Here is a 19,163-nt window from a genome sequence, read left to right as displayed (position 1 = left end):
CATAGTAATACTAATGTGGTTTTGTAAATATATGGAGCGTATTCGCTTATCATTTTTTTTATGCTTTTCAACTTATTTTTACAAAAATGGGAAAATCATTTACCAATAGGCCGGCCAATAGTGGGGTTTTGTTCAATTTCTTATGGGTCCAAGTAGAGCTGGCGACGACTGATAATTGGCTTATGAATTCGACATGAAATAGTTGAATTTCGATTATATATACAAGTTCCAACGCATTAATAAACAGACTCGTTACGGTTGAGACCCTCGACTCGATACAACAATCTCAAACTCGATACAAAACAATATGACTATAATATACTTATATTGATCAATATATTTTAAAAATATAAAACACAATGCACATTGCATAGAAAATATGTTCATGTGATAGAAGCAAAAACGCATACCAATATTCAAGAAACACACCAAAAACATAATAAGATCCGAAAGTTACAAAGTCAAATGGATTCAGGAAAAGAAATCCTAAGTTACTACTCAGATGAACAAATTGCTCCAGGAGATGACGATGACGACAATTCTTGAAATGCTTGAAAGAGTTGACAAAATCTTCGCCAATACTTCCATCAAGGACTGTCTTTCAGAACATTTTCCCAATCCGAATTGATCGAGGGATCATCCGAGCCACACAGACAATATTCATCAGTAGACTCGTACCCAATGCCATCAGCGTAGTTGTCCGCATGAACGAACTCATTTTCCTCATCCCCTTTGTCATTAATTGGTTCTGTATCATCCTCTTCAGAATTCAAAATTCTCAATCTCACAATGATATCATCAGAACTAGACATACCCATGAGAGAGGGTTCAGGCATTGTACCGTTATCAGCTCCGGGGGCTGCCTTCAAAGTTGTTAATTTATCGCTTGATTCGCATAACTTGGATGTCACTTCCGAAAGATCCTCATTTCCTAAGAAAATTTTAGATATTGGTTTTAAAGAGAATATAGAAATTCAATCTATAGCAATGAAAAATCTAACCTTGCTCCTCGTATTTAAATTTAATTGTTTCCTCTTGAGTCTTTGATTTGTCAAAATGTGTTTTACAACCAATTGCGGACAATTTAGCTTCCGCTTTCATCCACAAACTCTTGTAAATAAGCGCTTGCAAGTTGCTTCCTCCACCAGAGGTAAAATTCTCTTCAGAATCATTCTTCGTTGCCTACCAATGCGGCAGCAGCAAAAAACAATTGCATGGCTATGTATTTTGAAAGAGATACAAAAGTACAAGAATAAAAGATCATACCTTGGTTGTATCAGAACTAAAAGAAATAGTCCCCTGTGAAAGAAAAAAAAACTTATAAAGATTATTTCCTAAAGAAATACATAACAAAGATAAATATCACTTTATATAGGTTGAAACGATAATTGCATCCATAGCACTAAGTCAGGGAAATGAACCATCATCAAATCAACCAATTCCAAGAAACAGGAGATTATGCATACAATATAGGATCACAAAAAACGTATTTATTTCTTTGGAATGTCATGAATTAACGAATGAGCATACTTACCCCAACACTAGATTGATCGTCGTCATCTTCCACTTCCATAGCATTGCTTGGTGCCAGATCAGTAGGTTGGGAGAATTTTCCCTTCAAACATGAATTCAGGTTTCTTATAATGTGCTTGAGAGTTTCATTGTTTTCTTTTTCCATAGAGAAGCTATTATTCGAGAAATGTAACAGAAGCAAATCCGAAAGATTAAGCATTTCCCCAATAATCGATAACACTTCCTTTTTCGAGTCTGGTTCAGCACACTCAACAGCATTCGACAACACATTCTTTTTCGGATATGGTTTAGAACACTCAACAGTGTCATGAGAATCAGCTAGAACCTTCTCAGCAACAAAAACTGCAACAGAACCATTTTCAGAAACATCATTTGGATTCTTCTTGGAGTCTTCATCAAATACATGCTCAAGTGAAAGCTTGCTCATCGGAAGAGGTAATTCACGCTGCAGGACTAAAGAATAAGATTCCCGGTAATTAGATGGACCTGATGCCAGAGTACACGTTTGATTTGTATCATAGGAAAAGAAGCTGTCATTCTGTTCATATGTTTCAAAAACTTCCCTGCCGAAATCTTGATTGTGTTTCTGATAAAGATCATCATATTCTTTTTCATATACCTTCCAGTTATCGTTGCCTTCTGAAATCAATTCAATCAAGTTAAATGGCTACATAACACAAGCAAGCACTCATAATAGATGGAGACATAATCGAATCCATAGAGGTGTAAATAAGAACAGTGGACAGCGGAGACATGATACGTAGCATCAAACCAGCCAGAAACAAAATTGTTGGCAGATAAAATGTAAATACAGAAACACACGAAATATTAATTTTACAATTGGATTAGAGTTTTGAAAATGGCAGAATCATACTTAAAAAAACAAAATTCAATATCAAGATACATTTCAGTTTTCAATATTAATAATTCTAAATTTTGACTACAGCATTTTTGAAAACACAAAACAGGAGATTTACGAATTACTTACGCTGTTCAAGCGGTCCCAAGTTGAGCTGGCGAGGAATATACGGCGGTGGTAGATAACAATAACACGGATAATAACAAGGCGAAGGGTTTGCGGCAGATGAATACAATGAATATTGGTGATAAGGATCGGAATCCATCAAAGCGAACAAGTGAAGCGATAAAGCGGAAATTGAAATTGTAATTAAGTTTAGGGTTGGGATGAATCGAAGCTGACAGAATTAATGACGACGATGAAGCTTCTCAACGTCCACCGCGGCTTCGTTCTATTTCACCGACTATCACACAGTCTTACCGGATCCAAGCCCACCGTCATCCTATCATTATCATCGTCGTCATCATCCTTGGAAATTAATATAGAAATTTAAAGCATAAATTTATGCATGTTGGAGGCAGCTAGTTAGCGAGGAGAGAATGCCAATGCCATTACTATTACCCAGGCCACCATAATCAATTAAGACATGTTCGAAGCATAATTTTATCAGAGAAAACCAAAACCCTCCCCTTTTTCAACAGAGAAATTAGAGATAATAATACTTTGATTCGGTGTAATCAAAACAAACTAAAAAGAGTACTGAAGAATTTAGAAGCATTCATAAAGTAAGGACCACACGTGATCAGCACGCACCTAAAAACAAATTTTTACTCTTTCAATATGCTAGGATAGACCAGCTCTTCCTTGCCTTTAGCTTTGGCCGGTTTATATTAGTTTAAATATAATAATAATAATAATAATAATAATAATAATAATAATAATATAATTATTATAGTTTATTTAATTGATTTAAATAAATATTTAATTATATATAGTTTGTAAAAATATAATTATTATTTTTTATATTATATGTTTTAAAGAAATTGGGTGATAGATTTCCAAATATTTATATATTATAAATGATGAATTTTAACTAAAATATAATATTTAATATTTATTTTTTAATAATTTGAATATTTATAATATTTACAATAATTTTCTATTTTAATAATTTAAAATAAAAATATTATTAAAATACTATTATATTTTTTAATTTATAAATATATATATTTTTATTTATTTAAAATATATTATTTTAGATATTTTGAATTTTATATCAATTGATTTATTAATATACTTTTATAGATAGAATGATAGATGATCACTTGAAATTAACCGTTCATTTTGATTCTAAAAAATATTTATAATATCTTCATAATATGTAGAATTTATATATCAATTCTAAATAGAATTTAATTATGTTTCTCAAATGTTCTATATAATTATTAAAATATATTTAAAGATATATATTATTCTTAATATATAATTAAAAATAATAATTAGATTTTTTTATTAGACGCAAATGCTTTATAATTTGAGTTATTTCTTGATTTTTGATCGTTTTTTTACTATAATTCTAGTATTATTATATTATCTTCCGAGTTAATTTATTAATTTATTTAGAAAAAATAAAAAATTTAATTAAAAAAGTTTGGTAGAAAAAACTTATAAAAAAGAGTACATTTATTATAAAAGATATACCTAAACAAGTTTGTATGTTTAGTGTTTTAATTTAAATTTTTTATATATTTGAATTTTGACTTTAGAGAGTAAAATAAATATATTAAAAATAAATTTTTTTTGAACAAACAAATCCTATATTTAATACTCTTTCCGTCTTATATTTAAAGTATTTTTTTTTTATCATTTTCGTTGACTTGTTTCAAAATACTTATTTTTTGTTAAAAAAAAATTATCATACCATAATACTAAAATACTTTATTTTTTACTTAAATTATAAATATACAAATATACAATTACTTTTTACAAAAATTTTAAAAGCGCACAATGTTAAAATCTATTACAACAATAAAATATTATTATTTATTAATCTACTATAAAAATAAAAATTACCGGGGTTAGATCAAAAACCACAGAGAGAGTATTTTTATTTAAAATATTACTCCATCCGTCCTAAAATATTACTCAATTCCAAATGTTCTGTATTTTGTATTTTGGAGCGGTGAATAGTTGTATGATATTGTATAAATAGGTGTTAATGTAATATTTTAAATATAAATTTGAATTTTGGTATAATATAAAAAATAAAAAATAAAAAATAGGTGTTTAATTTGATATTTATGAAAACAAAAATTTGATCGATTAGTGTATTTAAAATTAATCCCCAAGCAAACACACCCTACAGTAGTAATATTGTACAAATATCATTAGAAAGGACTATATATATCAAATGAAAGGCTTCGTTTGAAGCCCTCACTCTCATAACTAACTTAGACGACAACACCATGAAGATCCAAACTTCATAATCTCGTAAAATGGCGATCTTCAAGGTAAAATTCAGCAAGGGCAGTGTGCAATGCAGCTCCAACAGGAAGAACATCTTCATCAAGAAAGAAATGAGGGGAGTGAGGCGAGTGAACTGAACCTACTCTCTCATTTCTGATCCCGATGCCGATCATCGCTCCCGGGATCATCTCCTGGTAAAAGGCGAAGTCTTCCCCGGCCATCACCTTCTTCGCCTCCTTCACATTCTCCACTCCCAGGAGGAGACCTCCGACCTTGTTTATATGTCCATGAAGCTTCTCGTCATTCTCACAAGCTGGATATGGTCGGAGCTCCCCGCCGTCATCTTGTACTTTCACGACAGCGTTGCATCTGTGGGCGTGACATACTCCTTCAATAACCTATAAGCAACCCAAGTTTGTCAAAAATCTAACCCTGGAAACACTTGGTCGTGCTCTTTTGTGGATTTTAGCTCGTATTTTTAATGTTCGAATTCTTCTTACCTCAAAAAAAAAATTATCACATCAAACAATTATTTTTTTTTTATATTATATTGCAAATTTATTTTACATTCAAATCATCACATCAACCTTTATTTACATCACGTCAAAAGAACTATTCAAATTCACTTTTTACTATTAAAAAATCCACACCCAAAAACTAAAACCTCCCAAACAAACACAAAGAGTTTGAATTTTAAATTGGAATTTAAATAAAAAAAATTTTGAATTGTTATAATTGTATGATATGATATAAGTAGATGTTGATGTGATTTTTAAATATAAATATAAACGATAAAAAATAAGTATTTAATTTGATGTTTGGAGGTAAAAAATTTGATGAAGAGTATCTCTTTGACCCTCTGCTGTAGCTGAAGCAGCCCTCGAGTGGTCAGACTCCGGAGCGTGCCTCCTAGTTCAACGTGTTCCGGGATTATGTTCCAGGCAGTCCCGCCTCGAACATACGTAACGGAAAGCACCTGCGCTCAATTATATCTCATCTAAAAATTACGACTTTTAAGTGAAATGATCATTTCAATAGAACTGGGATCGTACTTGGCTGTGGAGGGGATCGACTTCTCTTGAGATGAGTTGTTGCAGTGCCAAGATTGCAAAAGATGCCGCTGAGATCGGATCGACACTTTCGTGTGGGGAAGCGGCGTGCCCGCCTTTTCCGACTATTTTGGCTTCAAAGAAAGATACTGCAGCTAGAAATGGTCCGGGCCGACTTGTTATGGTCCCCGTCGGTGCTTGAAAATCCACGTGCATTGCGAATATGGCTTCGGCGTCGCCGAGGGCGCCTTCCTTTATCATATAAGATGCTCCGGCGCCTCCCTCTTCGGCAGGTTGGAAAAGAAGCCTTACTGTTCCCTTCAGCATTGAATCAAACGTTCAAGAAAAGCCATTTGGCAATAGAATTTGATGTAAAAAGATATCCACAAATGATGTAAGAGTAAAGACAACCTTAAGTTTGTCCTTCCTTTGATTCAGTAACTTTGCAGCACCAAGGAGCATTACAGTATGTGCATCGTGCCCGCATCCGTGCATTACCCCATCCACTTTACTCTTGTGCTCCCACTCCACAAGTTCCTTTCATTTAAAATTTCAATATTCAGACACACATATGATAGAATCTGCATCAAGAATGTAAGGAATAGCAAAATTCGATGTGACCTGTACCTGCAACGGCAGGGCATCCATGTCAGCGCGCAGAGCAACGACGGGCGGGTTTCCCGACCCGATTTGAGCAACCAAGCCCGTTTGGGCAAACGGGTAGTCGTAAGAAACCCCGAGTTCATCGAGTTGGGAGCGGATGAGGGCGCTGGTGTTGAATTCTTGGAATCTGAGCTCTGGGTTTTGGTGGATTTGCCTTCTTATTGAGATTAACCAATCCTTGTCTTTAATGGCGGCGGTAAGAATCTGTTTGGCATGTTCTTGATCTAAATCTGTAACTTGGGTGGGAGAATATACTTCTGCCGCAGCTGCACAAACGATTGGCACAAGCAAATTATAGAGGAGGATGATGATGCTGGAAAGTTGAAACATGATTGATTCCTTAGCTTCTTTCTGTCTAGCTTTTGCTGGTGCACTTTATAATCGAATATTCTCCTCTCTGAGAAGAGGGATGGGAGTTTGAACGGGTGCGTGGGTGGGTAGGAAAGCATTTTACTTACCATAAGTCTATTTTTCTAGTTTTACCAGGAAAATAATATACTAGCATTCATATCTGAGATCTGAAATAGAGTATTAAACTTCTTATAGTACATACGATCATCCAAGAAAATACTTACAATGAAAGGCAAAATCTGGTCCAAGAAATCAAAGAAAAAGAGCCACAGGTAAAAATTCGTTTAAAGTCACTAAACAAAATATTACATATCCTTATCATAACATACACAGCCTATACATCTAAAAGACCATAAGAACTCAACTTCTATACAAAACGTTAGGCTTTATATCTAGATAGTTTGACTTAAACATATCCAACGAAATATGTTGATGTAGCAACGAGCATGATGATGAGACTGATGGCCACGAGTACCTTAGGCATGTAAGAAAATTTCAACGATGCACATCCAGGTCTGACCGAAATAGCATCCTCAGCCTCAGGTTCATCACCACAAGACTGTTCGTCTTTATTTGCTTCATCGGAGATTGACGACACGTCTTGATCCAGACTACTCACGCTCTCTGTTATGTCATCCTAAAGAAACCATCAATTCAACATTCAGATTCCTTAAAACAGGCATAATCAACAATAGAAGCTTTAAATGTAAAAAGGTGCCTCACCTTTGATTCTCCTTCATGGATTGGTTTCGCGGGGGCTGACTTATTGAGACACATAACCGGCCCAATTCGAATATCCTTCTGTAAGCGAATTCTTCTAGGTGCAGTCCCATGCACCATCTTGTCTTGGGCACCGGCCTGATTTGAACTTTTGCGAGACTGTATCTTAATTCCAGACCCGGAATTGGTGCCTCCCACTTTTGGGCTAGTATAATCCACAGCCTGAGCAATGTGTCCTCCATAAGGGTTTACGTATGGGATCTCATTTCCAGCAGCAGCAGTAGTAAAATCATCTGGCAAGACAAAGCTGCTGCATAAAAATTCCATGTTCTGTTGGTCATTATCATTCCCACCATCAAAATCGTGACCATTTTGCTCCATAGTTGCCACATCAGAAGTTATTTCGCTCTGGAATGGAGACTCTTGCTTGATATTTCCCGCAGAGAGATCTGGTTGAAATTCAAGCTATAGTAAACATAAGGTAGAATCATTAGTATCCTATCTATAATAATATCTTCATTATTAAGAAAAATGAATAGAACGGCAACCTCCATTACCTTTCGTTGTGACACCTCGCTCTGTAGTACACGGCCTGAGTTGTTGTCCTTTAGTGATTGAAGTATGTAATTTGGAGTATCAGGGGAAGTAACACAGGAGATCATGTCACAAGAACTTGGCTCCTGGTGCTCAGGATCAATAAGAACTGAGTTCAGAAACTCAATGTCAGCTGAATTTGAGCCATATTGATATGGGAAATTTTGTTGGTTATTGTTCATCTCCACATTAAAACTCTCATACAGATAATGATTCCCAAGCTCCGATTGCATCTGTGTGTGCAATGGGGAGAAGATTTTCCAGTCTGATGCCTGTCGTGGAGGAGAACAAAACTCACCCAACAATTTTTCCAGATCTGGGTTAGGCTGAACAAAAAGGCAGCAAAAGACACATTAGATATACAACAAAAGTAAATAAGAATATGCCAAATATATTAATGCTAAGAAGATAGAATGAGAATTCTTTAACTCACAGGAATAAATGGAGTGTCTGGTCCATCATCATCCCCCCCTTCAGGTATACAGTTAATGCTCTGCCAATCTATAGGCAGAGAAGAGTCAACTACAACTTTCTCAGAACTTACTGTTGGATGGCTTTCAACACTGGAAAATTGCATTTCCGCCAGGCCACCAAGAGGAGTAATGGACTCTGATTGTTCATCTTCGGGAGAGGACTTAAGAGCAGTAGGTGAAGAGACAATCTCTTCAACTTCATTGCAATTTGAACTTTCGCCTATCTCATCTTGCTTCAATTCAGCCTTCTTGAACAATCGGCAGAGCACAAAGGCTCCCTAGGAAAAAAAGAAGAAGGTAATTTTCACATAATCTGATACAGAGGGGCAACCCAAACCACACCATGGATGAACTTAAGCTGCAGCCAACATTACAAACCAGAACATCGCCTCCAAACAATGTATGATTTAAAGGTTCAATAGTTTCATCTTGATATTAAGCTCAATTCAATCCATAAATCACACCACAATTTCAGGCTTATGATGGCACACATATGCCACCCAGTCGAGGTTGATATACTATTTCCCGTATTTATGGACATCATAATACTTCTAAATTCTAATATCAATTCATGAAGCAAAATTTCAAATCAAGGTCTACTTCTATAGTTTCTCCAAATTTCCACCAATATCAACCACCAGAGTAACTACATTTTAAGCTCAAAGCTAAATTCAAACCAACAAGTAAAGAAAATACGTCAACTTAACATTAATGTAAAAGCATACTGCTTAATTGAAGCAATTCATAGTAGAAGAGTTTCTGCTATTCCTACCTGACCAGGATGGGTGCCATCCAGAGACTTATCAGTAGCACGATATTCATGTATCACCCAATTGGTTCTCTTACCCTCCGGCGCACGACCTCTATAAAAAACTAAAGTCTTTTTCATCCCAATCTTCACTCCCTTCCGGGATGTTATGTTCCTATCTTTGCCGGTGGCTTTCCAATAACCCTTTTCTGTAGCTCGATTCAATCTCTGACCATTTTGATATTTCCGATCCTTTGGGCAGAAGAAGAACCACTCATTATCAGATGATTCTATCACAGACAGATCTGCCCCAAAAACCAATAAAAAAGAAAATGGATCAATATAAGATAATTACCCTATCAACAATAGTTTCCAAGGCAACAAACAACTTATAAATAAAAATGACACCTTTTTCAAAAGAAAAATGGTACTCTAATTCATTATGAACTCGCCACGCCGAAACTTCATAAAGCACACATATCATCATAATGAAATCCTCTCTTCGATCGAAAACCAAAGAAAAGATTTCAATTGACAGTATTTTTTGCAAAAACCCTAATAAAAATACATTCCGCATAAAGAACTTCAACACCCCAAATCCTTCTGTTCTGTTAACCACCTATAACATAAATGCACATAGCCAATAAATCCAAATTGAAATTCCTCCTTCTCTTGCAAAACTTAGCATAGAAGAAAACAATTACAGAATTTGAACCACAATTTTATATATATGTACATATATACCTGGTAAATCCCATGGCTCCCATTTACAGACATCGATCTCACGAATAACACTGACTTCCTTATCACATCTATTGATCTTGAGCCGCAAATAGTGGTCGATCAGCTCCTCATCCGTCGGACGGAATCTGTATCCCACAGGTAAAGCTTTCACCGGCAGTACAGCCATTAGTCAAAAAGTTTTTACACAAAAAGACCCACGAGAAGCAACCGAACGGGTAAAAAAAGCAACGCTAAATTCAAGCAAGAAACTCGAGCGAGAAGGGAATTATTCAGTGGGGTTTGCAGATACAGACGATTTACAGACAGAGAGGGAGTGGAATTTTCTGAGAAGCAGCGAAGACTGGTTGAGTGTCCGCGTTGCTATTATTCCGTGCATATACCGTGTCGCGCTGAAATCTCCATTTTGCCACAAGTAATAAATATTGAGTAATAAAATTCAATAGAAATGCGCTTTTTGCTTTTTTGCTTTTTGCTTGGCAGTATGTCAAGAAATATGATTAGGGATTTTAGAGATGGAAGTGCAACTGAGAAATAATTAAATGTTTTACAACTATTTTTGTATATTTTTCCATTATTTATTTAAGGGTAGACTATATAACATTAATGTCTTAGTAAAAATACAAAAAATAATACTATATATTTTAGTTATTGCATAAACTCTTGTTAATGTAATAATTTGTTAAAATATAAGAATATGTTATATAATTATTCTTTATTTAAAAGAGTATAGTGACATGAATGATGTGTTTGTTTAGAATTTTTTTAAGTATATATATAATTTACAACCATTTTATATTCTTCATTTTGTTTAAGGTTTAATTAAAAGTTAAGCTTCTCGTTAAATATTTGAGTGAGTTCGTATTGTTCGAGCTTAATTCTTTAAGTAATTTTATTATTCGAATTTGTTTTCATGTTTGATTTGAATATATTTGTTTGAGCTCATTCAAATTTGTGCTTAAATATGTATGATGTTTTATTTATCTTTTAATACATATATAATATTTAATAATTTGATTATTCTTTTTTTTACATATATTTAAAAATAAGATTCGAACTCGTTAGTTAATAAAATAAAATTATTTATATTATTCAATTCAATTTGTTTATATTCGTAAAAACTTAAATCAAACCAGACCGAGCCAAATTGAACCAGGTTTACGAACAAACAATGTATAGTAATTGCCTAATTGGTAAAACAAGCCTGATACTAGTATTTTATTGCTTGTATTGGAGATATTTTTAAAGGTAATAAAGGGCAAAATAGAGAATTGGGTGAAACTGATGATGCAATTACAACTAATGATAAGATGCCACGTGTATAGTTTTATGTCAGCAACGTAGACGCCGACTATGAGAAGTCGCTATCATCTCTGTTTAGTTCTAGAATAATACTTTCTCCGTTTACATAATTTTGTCTTTATTTTTTATTTTCGTCTGCCTTATATAATTTATCATTTTTTAAAAATATAATTATACATTTTAATCACATTTTAAATTTTAATTTTTAGATATTTTTTTTAATTTTAATTAAATTATTTAGTTATCTTAATTTTAATTTATAATTATTTTTACTAATATACTTTTTAATTAATTTCTAATTATACTTCATTTAAATTCTCGTGTCTACAGCAATACACTCATAGTACATAGACGGAAGGAGCAGTAATAGATATGTGTATGTGTGTACTGCATTGTAGTTTATGTATAATTCCTGAAACGAAATATACAGACATTCACGCACATACCACTGGTAATGCTAAAATAAAGCATGTTATATATGTATAGGGAAATTATCATTTTTTTTTAATAACATCGTAATTGCTATTCTTCAAATGTATATTATAGTTTTTCCGTCCCAAAATCATAGTTTTATTATGTAAGGCACAAGATTTAATAAATATTAATATTATATTAGTAATTGGTAAAATATAAAGATAAATAGTTTTTTTTGTCATCGTGAGTATATTAGTGTAAAAAGCAGTGACAATTGTATAATAATAATAAAAAAAAGGGATAATTTTATAGTGATATAATTATTTATAAAAATATTATTTTGAGACGGACAAAAATGGAAATCAAGACTATTGTATTAGAATAAGAAAATATAATTTTCAAACCAAAACAATACCTTATAAACTAAGTCAATTTAAAAATAGAAAATAAAAAATCATCATTATTAATATTATTAATTTTTAGTATCAATGACAATGTTAGTATTTTTATTTAATAATGGTGCAAGTATATGCAGGCAAGAGAACGACAGAGTGAGACGGGCAAGTCAAAAGCTTCCTGGCCAAGGAAATGAATATACGGTATTGGCAGCAATAGCAATTCTTTAGTACAAATGCACCAAACAGTTCTATTTATTGTCTTAGGTGTGTTTGTTTGAGGTTTGAATTTTGAGTTTTGATTTGAATAGTAAAAATTTTGAATTTAAATAGTTGTATGATGTGATATAAATAGGTATTGATGTGATATTTTGAATGTAAAATTGATTTTTAATATAATATTAAAAATAAATGTTTGATTTGATATTTTGGAAAGAAAAAAATGAAATGAATAGTGTAAATCCAATCCAATCCAAAACAAACACACCCTTAATGTAAAATTTGTACAAAAGTCAAAATTAATGATGTTTAATCTAAAGACAGATCTAAATTATATAAATTTTATACAAATAAAAAATTTAAAAAATTTAAAATAATTTTTTTAATAAAATAAATAAATAAATAATTGATGAATAGTATTTATAAAAATCATATAACAGTTTCCAAAAACTATATAAGATATTATTTTTTATTTTTTTATAATTTTTTTTTACTATATATTCATATAATAATTCAAATAAAAATAAAATAAATGAAATCTTTGGAGTGGAGGCTATCTCAGCTATGGTATGTTATCTATGTTTACGTTATATGGGACTCTGTCAGTCACAATCTATACTACAAAGTTAGACGATTACGCTTGTTCTTGCAGCTAACTAACTAATTTCTGGCCGCCGCCGCCGCCGCGGATGTTGGTTTTAGTCGGGAGCGGGAGCATGTCATTCTCAAGGGCGAAAACACAACCGTGAGGCGAGCATGGTCGGAAAGAGAGTAATCTTCGGGCCACATCCCCTTTTCGACTTGTGTCGGGAACAACACTGCATTCTTTACACTCAATCCGATCCTCTGCTCCGTCTCGCTGCTCGCTGCTTCTTGATCTTGCTCTTTCTCTGTTCTTGCAGGAGCATGAGCATTCCATATTTGTTGCTGCACCAACATCGATCAATTAATCAATCAATCAATCGTCGAAGCAATTCAGCACACTCTCCTACGTTATTATGCAAGTCCCTCTCGGGAGGATTACCTTAAACTCATTGTAGTCGAGAACACCATTTCCATCGACATCCGCCTGCACCCACAGTTCTTGAACCTCTTCACTACTCAGCCCATTACAATGCCCAAACAGATTAAGCTGCACGAGCAAATGGCGAGACAAAACAAGAAACGGTTCAGCACCATACGCGCAACACTCAATGTAAAATCAACGATGCCTAAGTACCTGCCGCAGTGCTTCACAAAAGCCAGTGTATGTGAGGTAAACGCCGTTGCTGTCAGCTTTCAATAAAGCAAACGCGTCGTCCTCTGTCAGCGAGGCTCGCCTCAGTTGATACTGTAAAATCACATTCGATCATAACTGCCTTTATGCATAGAAGCAAGATTATAATCAAGCCATCGATAGACAAATCCGCACCTTGAACATTCCGAAAACAGCTTCACTCCAACTGGTTTTAAGCAACTTCCGGTATCTATTGGGATTGAGCAACCATATGAAATCAACCCCACAAATGTTCCCACGATGGTTCCGGTGGCTCACCCACTGCTAATGCAAAAACACAGAACCAGAGATGGAAAATCTGTCCAAGGGCCTAATCCTTGAAGTTAAGCAAAGAGTGTAACCATCTTAATTTACCTTGTGAGCATCTGCATCAGTATACTGATGAGCTGTGTCGTACGAAGATACAAAGCCTTGAGATCTAAGAAACTTGTATACATGCCCCCGCTTGCTTCCGTTCCAGTCGCTGTAGTAAATGTCAAACAACTGTAAATAAACAGGATCTCATAGTTTCCACTTATATTAGGCATATGTCGAGGAGGCCGTAGTAAGAACCATACCCGCAAAGTAAGATAGGCAATGGATTAAGTTTATTCTCTTTCTGATATGACTCCACATATTCCAATATTTTGTAAACCTGATCAAAGCAAATCATAGGAGTTGAGTTAATGATACGAATACGAATTCTTCTGAAAATTTAGAAGCACGGCATGGAAGAATTTAGCATACTTGACGCAGTCGCTCCAAGCTCAAGCTAGAATCGTGTGGGAACATTAAATGTGTATTCACTATAAGAATGTCTTGACAAACTTCGCTGCTCCGGCATTGCTGAAAGGGAGCAACTAGCTCGACGTGCAGCAGCTGAGCAACTCTGTCCCCAAAATCATTGAAAAGTAACTCTCTGTGGGCAATGATCCGAAAATGATCCTTATGCACAGCAGTAAGTAGACCTGAGATTTTACAGCAGGTGCTTTTACCTTATCGAAAACTAAGCAATTCGACTGAATGGTAACTTTAAAACTGCATAAATACAGCAGGCTTCATCAAGGAATGCTACACATAATGAAAATCACAAGTGCATCAATTATCCATAAATCATCTGGGAAACAAGAAGAGGATGCCAAAGAAAATTGGATCATGCAACACATCCAGCCATGAGATCAAACAAGATGCACATCAAGAGAAACACCAAATACAGCAGTCCTCATCAAGTTGTCGATAAAATATTGAAAACAAACCTATTAGTTCTCTGAAAATAACAAAGTTCTATATATCTGTAATTGATGCTCCCTACATACCATCTCCACGATTATTTGTCCGGGCAAGCTTGAAATTGATGTAACCAGCATCACCAAGCCTCTTGTCATAAATACTCACAAGCTCTTCGTTCCCAACCCAAACTTCCTGCCATAGCCGCCATGAAATTCAAGCTTGTTATATGGCTATATTTCATGGATCATCAAACAGGTTTTCCATTAATCCATTCCCATCACGGAGAACACAAACAAACATTTTGCAAGGGGAGAAGGGAAATGGCAAAACCTGAAGACAAATAATGGAAGATCTTTCGCACAGTAACCAATCCAAAATCCTCTCGTTCCTATCAAGCCAACAGTCCTTCACATCGCTTTCTCTGAAACTCGGGTCCTGCCATTTACCCCACAACAAACCCATCAGGAAATTTAAAAAACAAACAGTGAAATCCAGTGACATTAAGATTCGATTAGTTTTTGGGTAAATCAGCCATTGAGCTCCAAATAGTTGTTACCTCATGATCGAGCCTTTTGTAAATGGGCGCAAGAATATTAAACGTTGTGCAGGAAACAGAAGTGGGGTCCTTAGTCGACGATGCAATTGCGTAACTGCCAATTCTCAGCAGCACCCTCCCCTTGTTTACTCTTCTGTTCTTCTTCATACCCATAACAGGCTCGCAGGCAATTGTATTTCTAATTGATCGACGAACGAACGAGTGAACAAACCGAGACTTTTCCGAGGCAAGAAGATGAATTTCTAGGAACACACCCAACTGAAAAATAAATAATTTCTTGACAAGGACGAAAAACGACCAGGTTAGCTGAATGCTGCAGACCTGCAATGCATGTTTATATAGATAATGATTATGGGCTTTGAGAGAGAAGAGTATAAAACCATACCTAAACCTTGGGAGAGAGAGAAAATCAATCCCGATGTGAGTGGGACTCCTCCAGGGGAATCAGTGGGTATATATTGGCAACATGTCTTGTAGAATGTCGAATTGTCGACTGCTGACTGCTGACTGCTGCTGTCAGGATATAGATTTTATGTGGGCTCATTTTTTATTTTATTTTTTTAGCTGAAAAACTATAATATCAGAAGAAATTGTAGCACAAATGTGAATTATAAGCATCTAAAACAATAGTATTACATTGACTATGCAGTTTTATCTTGTGTTTTTCGAGTATCGGTCCCAAGATTTGTTCACCTTTTTAGCCGAAAGTGGGTTTGCATTTAATTTTTTGAGGATAAAAACAAAAAAGTAATTACTCGAAGCTTCTGGGAGCAGAGATCCGGAGTTCGATTCAAACTGTGGGTGAAGTGGTCCATCTTCGAAAGAGTTAAAATGGAGCTCAACTCCAGGAGCTCTTGTAAATACCAATGGAAATATAAAATAAATAAATAACAAAATATTATGTTGATTCAGTGGTTCATGTTCATGTAAATTAGCTGGAAGTGATTTTATTTGTCCACAAAATATTTATGTAATATGACAAATTCGTATGAGTGTGGTTTTCATTAACAAAACTAGTCGTGAACAAGCTGTTGTTCAGGTTTTGTGTACTTGAACATTATTTATATCTTGTTCAAATATTGGCATTTATTATTATTATTATTATTATTATTTGAGATGATTCGTTTGGGTCTATGTTTATAAGACTTGAGATTTCATTACTAATAATATATTTTTATGGAATTTTGAGGACGGCAAAAGCGCGACAACGCTTTCCTCCACGAATTTGACGCTTTAATTGTAGTCTGTAGACGGGGCCGGCCCACCAGGACATTTTTGTGTCCGAAGATCAATTATTAAAGCAGATTTAAGCGGTGCCCACTTGGCAATTATTTTACTGTTAAATTACTCAAAGCTTTCAAAAATAAAATAAACTGGTTATTGTTGTTATTTACTTATATTTAACGGAGGCAGGAACGTAGTGCGTCTGTTAGTGCTTCTAAAGGTTGTTTAATTATATATGTATACATACATACTCAATTATCAATATTATATAATATTAATATTCCTTGATTTTTTATTTTTTTTTATTTTTTTTTATATAAAGAAGAGGGGGGCGGGTGGTGGTTGGGGGACATATTCCTGAATGTGGGTGCGTACGTGTTCCTAATTCTTATTCTATTACTGCTTTTTATTATTTATTTCATCAATAAAATTAAATATACCACTGAGGTAGTTATGGTACTTATCATCATGTTTTATAATTTACATTGCTGAATCGAATCATTAATAGTTTTATTTATATATTTTTTAAACTTTTTTTAGTAATTATAATAATAATAATATGTGTATATTGCTTATCAAATAAGGGCAACGAAAGTAAAAAGAGCATATAGAATGAAAAGCAAAGAAAAAGCTCTTGTAGTAGACATTTGAGTGACATGTCCAAGTCCTCACTCTTATCAAATATATATATCAGGAGCCCAACTCAACTTGGATTGAGTGTAGGTATTTTATTCTATATATAATGGCAATATTTATAATGTGTATGCATGTATATCATCCAACAAGACTTACTCTAATGAGTAATGACCACCACCCGATCATGATCTGCTTTCTCCTCATCGCCTTCTTCTTCTTCTTCTTCATCTCCACTGCAATGAAAGCTGCTGACATCCAGAAAATAAAGCGCGAAAACAAGGATGAAGCAGCTTGAGGCCATTGCCACGGCTCCAAATATCCACATGAACAAGGGGAGCGAGAGGTAGAATGCCCGCAGCCCCAAGGACCAGAAATAGCTCCCTCGATTCACTATCCTCGCCACATTCTCCGCCGTCATGGTTTTCTGGTCCTTCTTCTTCTTCTCCTCCCTGCTGCTGTTCATCCTGCTCGGCGATGGCACGTTTATCAGAATGCTGGCGTGGCTGTAGTACCTGATGGACTGCACGTTCAGCAGGAACGCCACCAGGAAGCACACCAGGATTGAGAACAGTTTTATGGAAAATCCTATTCCTAGCTTGCTGCTCTGAAATGGCAGCTCCGCTCTGCCGCGGCCGCCCGTCATTAGCACCGCGATCACCGAGCTCAGCATGATCGCCGTCGATGCCAGCACCGTCGACGCCATTATGTTGTTGCGGAGCGTCTGGACCGCCAGAACTCCGAACTTGGACGTGTCCTGAATAAGTATGTATAATCATCATCAACTCGATCCAGATCCATTCATACACCTACGCCTAATTGCACATTTTTTGTGTCGATTCAATTCGTAAAGGATTTGATTTAAAAAACCCTAACCCTAACCCTAACCCTAACCTAACCCTAACCCTAACCATGTATATACATGAGCGGATTCGATTCTATCGCGTTCAACACAGCAAAAGCTGAAACCCTAACAAAAAGGGGGCAAATCGATCGAAGACGACTGTGCGATTAATTGGAAGGAGTAAATGAATGAATATATAAAATAGTTATATGTGATTAACCTGCATCATGGCGCGAACCCAGATTCGGCGGTTGATGGCGTTGACGCCGATGAGAGTGGCGGCGGGGCGGCGGATGATCTGGCGGAGGAGCCATACATGATAGACGAGCATGAGCAGCAGGGCGATCGGCACCAAAATGTAATCAAGATATAAATTCTCCATCTCCATTGACGAATTAATTTATTAAAATAATTTGCAGAAACTTTAAAGCCTGATAATCAAAATAAAAGACGTTTACAGTGACGACCAAATTTAAATCTAAATCTAATAAATAAAAAACTAAATATAAAAAATCTCTTACATAATTAATAGATATCGGAAGGAACTGATCACCAGCCTCTGCCGGGATTGGGAAACGACTGTGTCAGTCAATCTGTGAACGCAAAACGACGACGACAGCTGTATCCTTTAAATATATACAGATAGTACAATGAATACACGCACGGCACGCACAGGTGAATTAAGGCGGCACACTGGTTGCTTGGCAGTTTGCGACGGAAACAATATTCCAGTACATCACGGTTTTCCTGCGCCTCCTCCCTCCGATCGAAGCAATCTTTTCAGAATAAAAACTATTATTAAATAATGGTATGTTTTAAGGGTGTGTTTCTTTACCTCCCAAACATCAGGTTTCTAGTTTGCTTTAAAATATATATATATATATATATTTTTTTTTTAAAAAAATATTGTAAATTATTTTAATACTAAATTTAAACCAAATTTTTTTCAAATTT

The 19,163-nt window shown here is 35.0% G+C and overlaps 5 protein-coding genes across 12 annotated transcripts; all 5 read right to left on the bottom strand.

Moving 5' to 3' along the window:
* Positions 1 to 308: 308 nt before the first annotated feature.
* On the bottom strand, positions 309 to 3,059 carry LOC127256530 (uncharacterized). 4 transcript variants are annotated; one of them, XM_051282585.1, is made up of 7 exons: positions 2,522 to 3,056; positions 2,020 to 2,172; positions 1,535 to 1,875; positions 1,267 to 1,299; positions 1,002 to 1,182; positions 842 to 931; positions 309 to 760 (listed from the first exon to the last, which is right to left on the bottom strand). In XM_051282585.1, exons 1-7 carry the CDS (start codon positions 2,655 to 2,657, stop codon positions 588 to 590), a joined length of 1,107 nt encoding a protein of 368 aa, XP_051138542.1. In that variant the 5' UTR covers positions 2,658 to 3,056; the 3' UTR covers positions 309 to 587. The 4 variants fall into 4 exon arrangements, with proteins under 4 accessions (XP_051138542.1, XP_051138540.1, XP_051138539.1 ...); XM_051282583.1 differs by having other exon boundaries at positions 309 to 748; positions 1,535 to 2,172; positions 2,522 to 3,057; XM_051282582.1 differs by having other exon boundaries at positions 1,535 to 2,172.
* A 1,562-nt stretch (positions 3,060 to 4,621) lies between these two features.
* On the bottom strand, positions 4,622 to 6,640 carry LOC127256262 (IAA-amino acid hydrolase ILR1-like 5). The gene is made up of 4 exons (XM_051282166.1): positions 6,475 to 6,640; positions 6,259 to 6,384; positions 5,851 to 6,165; positions 4,622 to 5,196 (listed from the first exon to the last, which is right to left on the bottom strand). The coding sequence occupies exons 1-4, from the start codon at positions 6,493 to 6,495 to the stop codon at positions 4,813 to 4,815; spliced, it is 846 nt and encodes a 281-aa protein (XP_051138123.1). The 5' UTR covers positions 6,496 to 6,640; the 3' UTR covers positions 4,622 to 4,812.
* Positions 6,590 to 10,504, bottom strand: LOC127256261 (NAC domain-containing protein 91-like). Of its 2 annotated transcripts, XM_051282165.1 has the most exons (7): positions 10,141 to 10,504; positions 9,421 to 9,701; positions 8,609 to 8,926; positions 8,139 to 8,501; positions 7,585 to 8,046; positions 7,337 to 7,498; positions 6,590 to 6,776 (listed from the first exon to the last, which is right to left on the bottom strand). In XM_051282165.1, the coding sequence occupies exons 1-7, from the start codon at positions 10,304 to 10,306 to the stop codon at positions 6,735 to 6,737; spliced, it is 1,794 nt and encodes a 597-aa protein (XP_051138122.1). In that variant the 5' UTR covers positions 10,307 to 10,504; the 3' UTR covers positions 6,590 to 6,734. The 2 variants fall into 2 exon arrangements, with proteins under 2 accessions (XP_051138122.1, XP_051138121.1); XM_051282164.1 differs by lacking the exon at positions 6,590 to 6,776 and having other exon boundaries at positions 7,102 to 7,498; positions 10,141 to 10,503.
* Positions 10,505 to 12,991: 2,487 nt separating this feature from the next.
* On the bottom strand, positions 12,992 to 16,000 carry LOC127256332 (uncharacterized calcium-binding protein At1g02270-like). 2 transcript variants are annotated; one of them, XM_051282300.1, is made up of 11 exons: positions 15,894 to 16,000; positions 15,509 to 15,784; positions 15,283 to 15,387; positions 15,039 to 15,144; positions 14,470 to 14,690; positions 14,301 to 14,377; positions 14,098 to 14,206; positions 13,879 to 14,004; positions 13,687 to 13,797; positions 13,492 to 13,599; positions 12,992 to 13,394 (listed from the first exon to the last, which is right to left on the bottom strand). In XM_051282300.1, exons 2-11 carry the CDS (start codon positions 15,659 to 15,661, stop codon positions 13,128 to 13,130), a joined length of 1,383 nt encoding a protein of 460 aa, XP_051138257.1. In that variant the 5' UTR covers positions 15,662 to 15,784; positions 15,894 to 16,000; the 3' UTR covers positions 12,992 to 13,127. The 2 variants fall into 2 exon arrangements, with proteins under 2 accessions (XP_051138257.1, XP_051138256.1); XM_051282299.1 differs by lacking the exon at positions 15,894 to 16,000 and having other exon boundaries at positions 15,509 to 15,819.
* Positions 16,001 to 17,342: 1,342 nt separating this feature from the next.
* Positions 17,343 to 18,942, bottom strand: LOC127256334 (uncharacterized). 3 transcript variants are annotated; one of them, XM_051282303.1, is made up of 3 exons: positions 18,731 to 18,942; positions 18,430 to 18,640; positions 17,343 to 18,122 (listed from the first exon to the last, which is right to left on the bottom strand). In XM_051282303.1, exons 2-3 carry the CDS (start codon positions 18,595 to 18,597, stop codon positions 17,526 to 17,528), a joined length of 765 nt encoding a protein of 254 aa, XP_051138260.1. In that variant the 5' UTR covers positions 18,598 to 18,640; positions 18,731 to 18,942; the 3' UTR covers positions 17,343 to 17,525. The 3 variants fall into 3 exon arrangements, with proteins under 3 accessions (XP_051138260.1, XP_051138262.1, XP_051138261.1); XM_051282305.1 differs by having other exon boundaries at positions 18,430 to 18,507; XM_051282304.1 differs by lacking the exon at positions 18,731 to 18,942 and having other exon boundaries at positions 18,430 to 18,708.
* Positions 18,943 to 19,163: the final 221 nt, after the last annotated feature.

This window comes from Andrographis paniculata, unplaced genomic scaffold (genome assembly GCF_009805555.1).
Source record: "Andrographis paniculata isolate CXL003 unplaced genomic scaffold, ASM980555v1 Contig55END, whole genome shotgun sequence".
Lineage (NCBI taxonomy): Eukaryota > Viridiplantae > Streptophyta > Magnoliopsida > Lamiales > Acanthaceae > Andrographis > Andrographis paniculata.
Note: the sequence above shows the minus strand (reverse complement) of the source record. Positions and strands in the feature narration are given on the sequence as shown.

Coding starts and splice junctions, on each gene's coding strand:
- LOC127256530 (XM_051282582.1), bottom strand. CDS start 2,657: ATGGATTCCGATCCTTATCACCAATATTCATTGTATTCATCTGCCGCA. Junction 1,183..1,266: donor TTAGTTCTGATACAACCAAG/GTATGATCTTTT, acceptor CCGCATTGGTAG/GCAACGAAGAATGATTCTGA. Junction 932..1,001: donor ATTTAAATACGAGGAGCAAG/GTTAGATTTTTC, acceptor AAATTTTCTTAG/GAAATGAGGATCTTTCGGAA.
- LOC127256262 (XM_051282166.1), bottom strand. CDS start 6,495: ATGGATGCCCTGCCGTTGCAG. Junction 6,166..6,258: donor AAAGGAAGGACAAACTTAAG/GTTGTCTTTACT, acceptor TCAATGCTGAAG/GGAACAGTAAGGCTTCTTTT. Junction 5,197..5,850: donor TCGATCCCCTCCACAGCCAA/GTACGATCCCAG, acceptor GGTTGCTTATAG/GTTATTGAAGGAGTATGTCA.
- LOC127256261 (XM_051282164.1), bottom strand. CDS start 10,306: ATGGCTGTACTGCCGGTGAAAGCTTTACCTGTGGGATACAGATTCCGT. Junction 8,502..8,608: donor CAGACACTCCATTTATTCCT/GTGAGTTAAAGA, acceptor CTTTTTGTTCAG/CCTAACCCAGATCTGGAAAA. Junction 7,499..7,584: donor TCCATGAAGGAGAATCAAAG/GTGAGGCACCTT, acceptor TGGTTTCTTTAG/GATGACATAACAGAGAGCGT.
- LOC127256332 (XM_051282300.1), bottom strand. CDS start 15,661: ATGGGTATGAAGAAGAACAGAAGAGTAAACAAGGGGAGGGTGCTGCTG. Junction 13,798..13,878: donor CTGTTTTCGGAATGTTCAAG/GTGCGGATTTGT, acceptor GTGATTTTACAG/TATCAACTGAGGCGAGCCTC. Junction 13,395..13,491: donor TCGACTACAATGAGTTTAAG/GTAATCCTCCCG, acceptor ATGTTGGTGCAG/CAACAAATATGGAATGCTCA.
- LOC127256334 (XM_051282303.1), bottom strand. CDS start 18,597: ATGGAGATGGAGAATTTATATCTTGATTACATTTTGGTGCCGATCGCC. Junction 18,123..18,429: donor GGGTTCGCGCCATGATGCAG/GTTAATCACATA, acceptor ATACTTATTCAG/GACACGTCCAAGTTCGGAGT.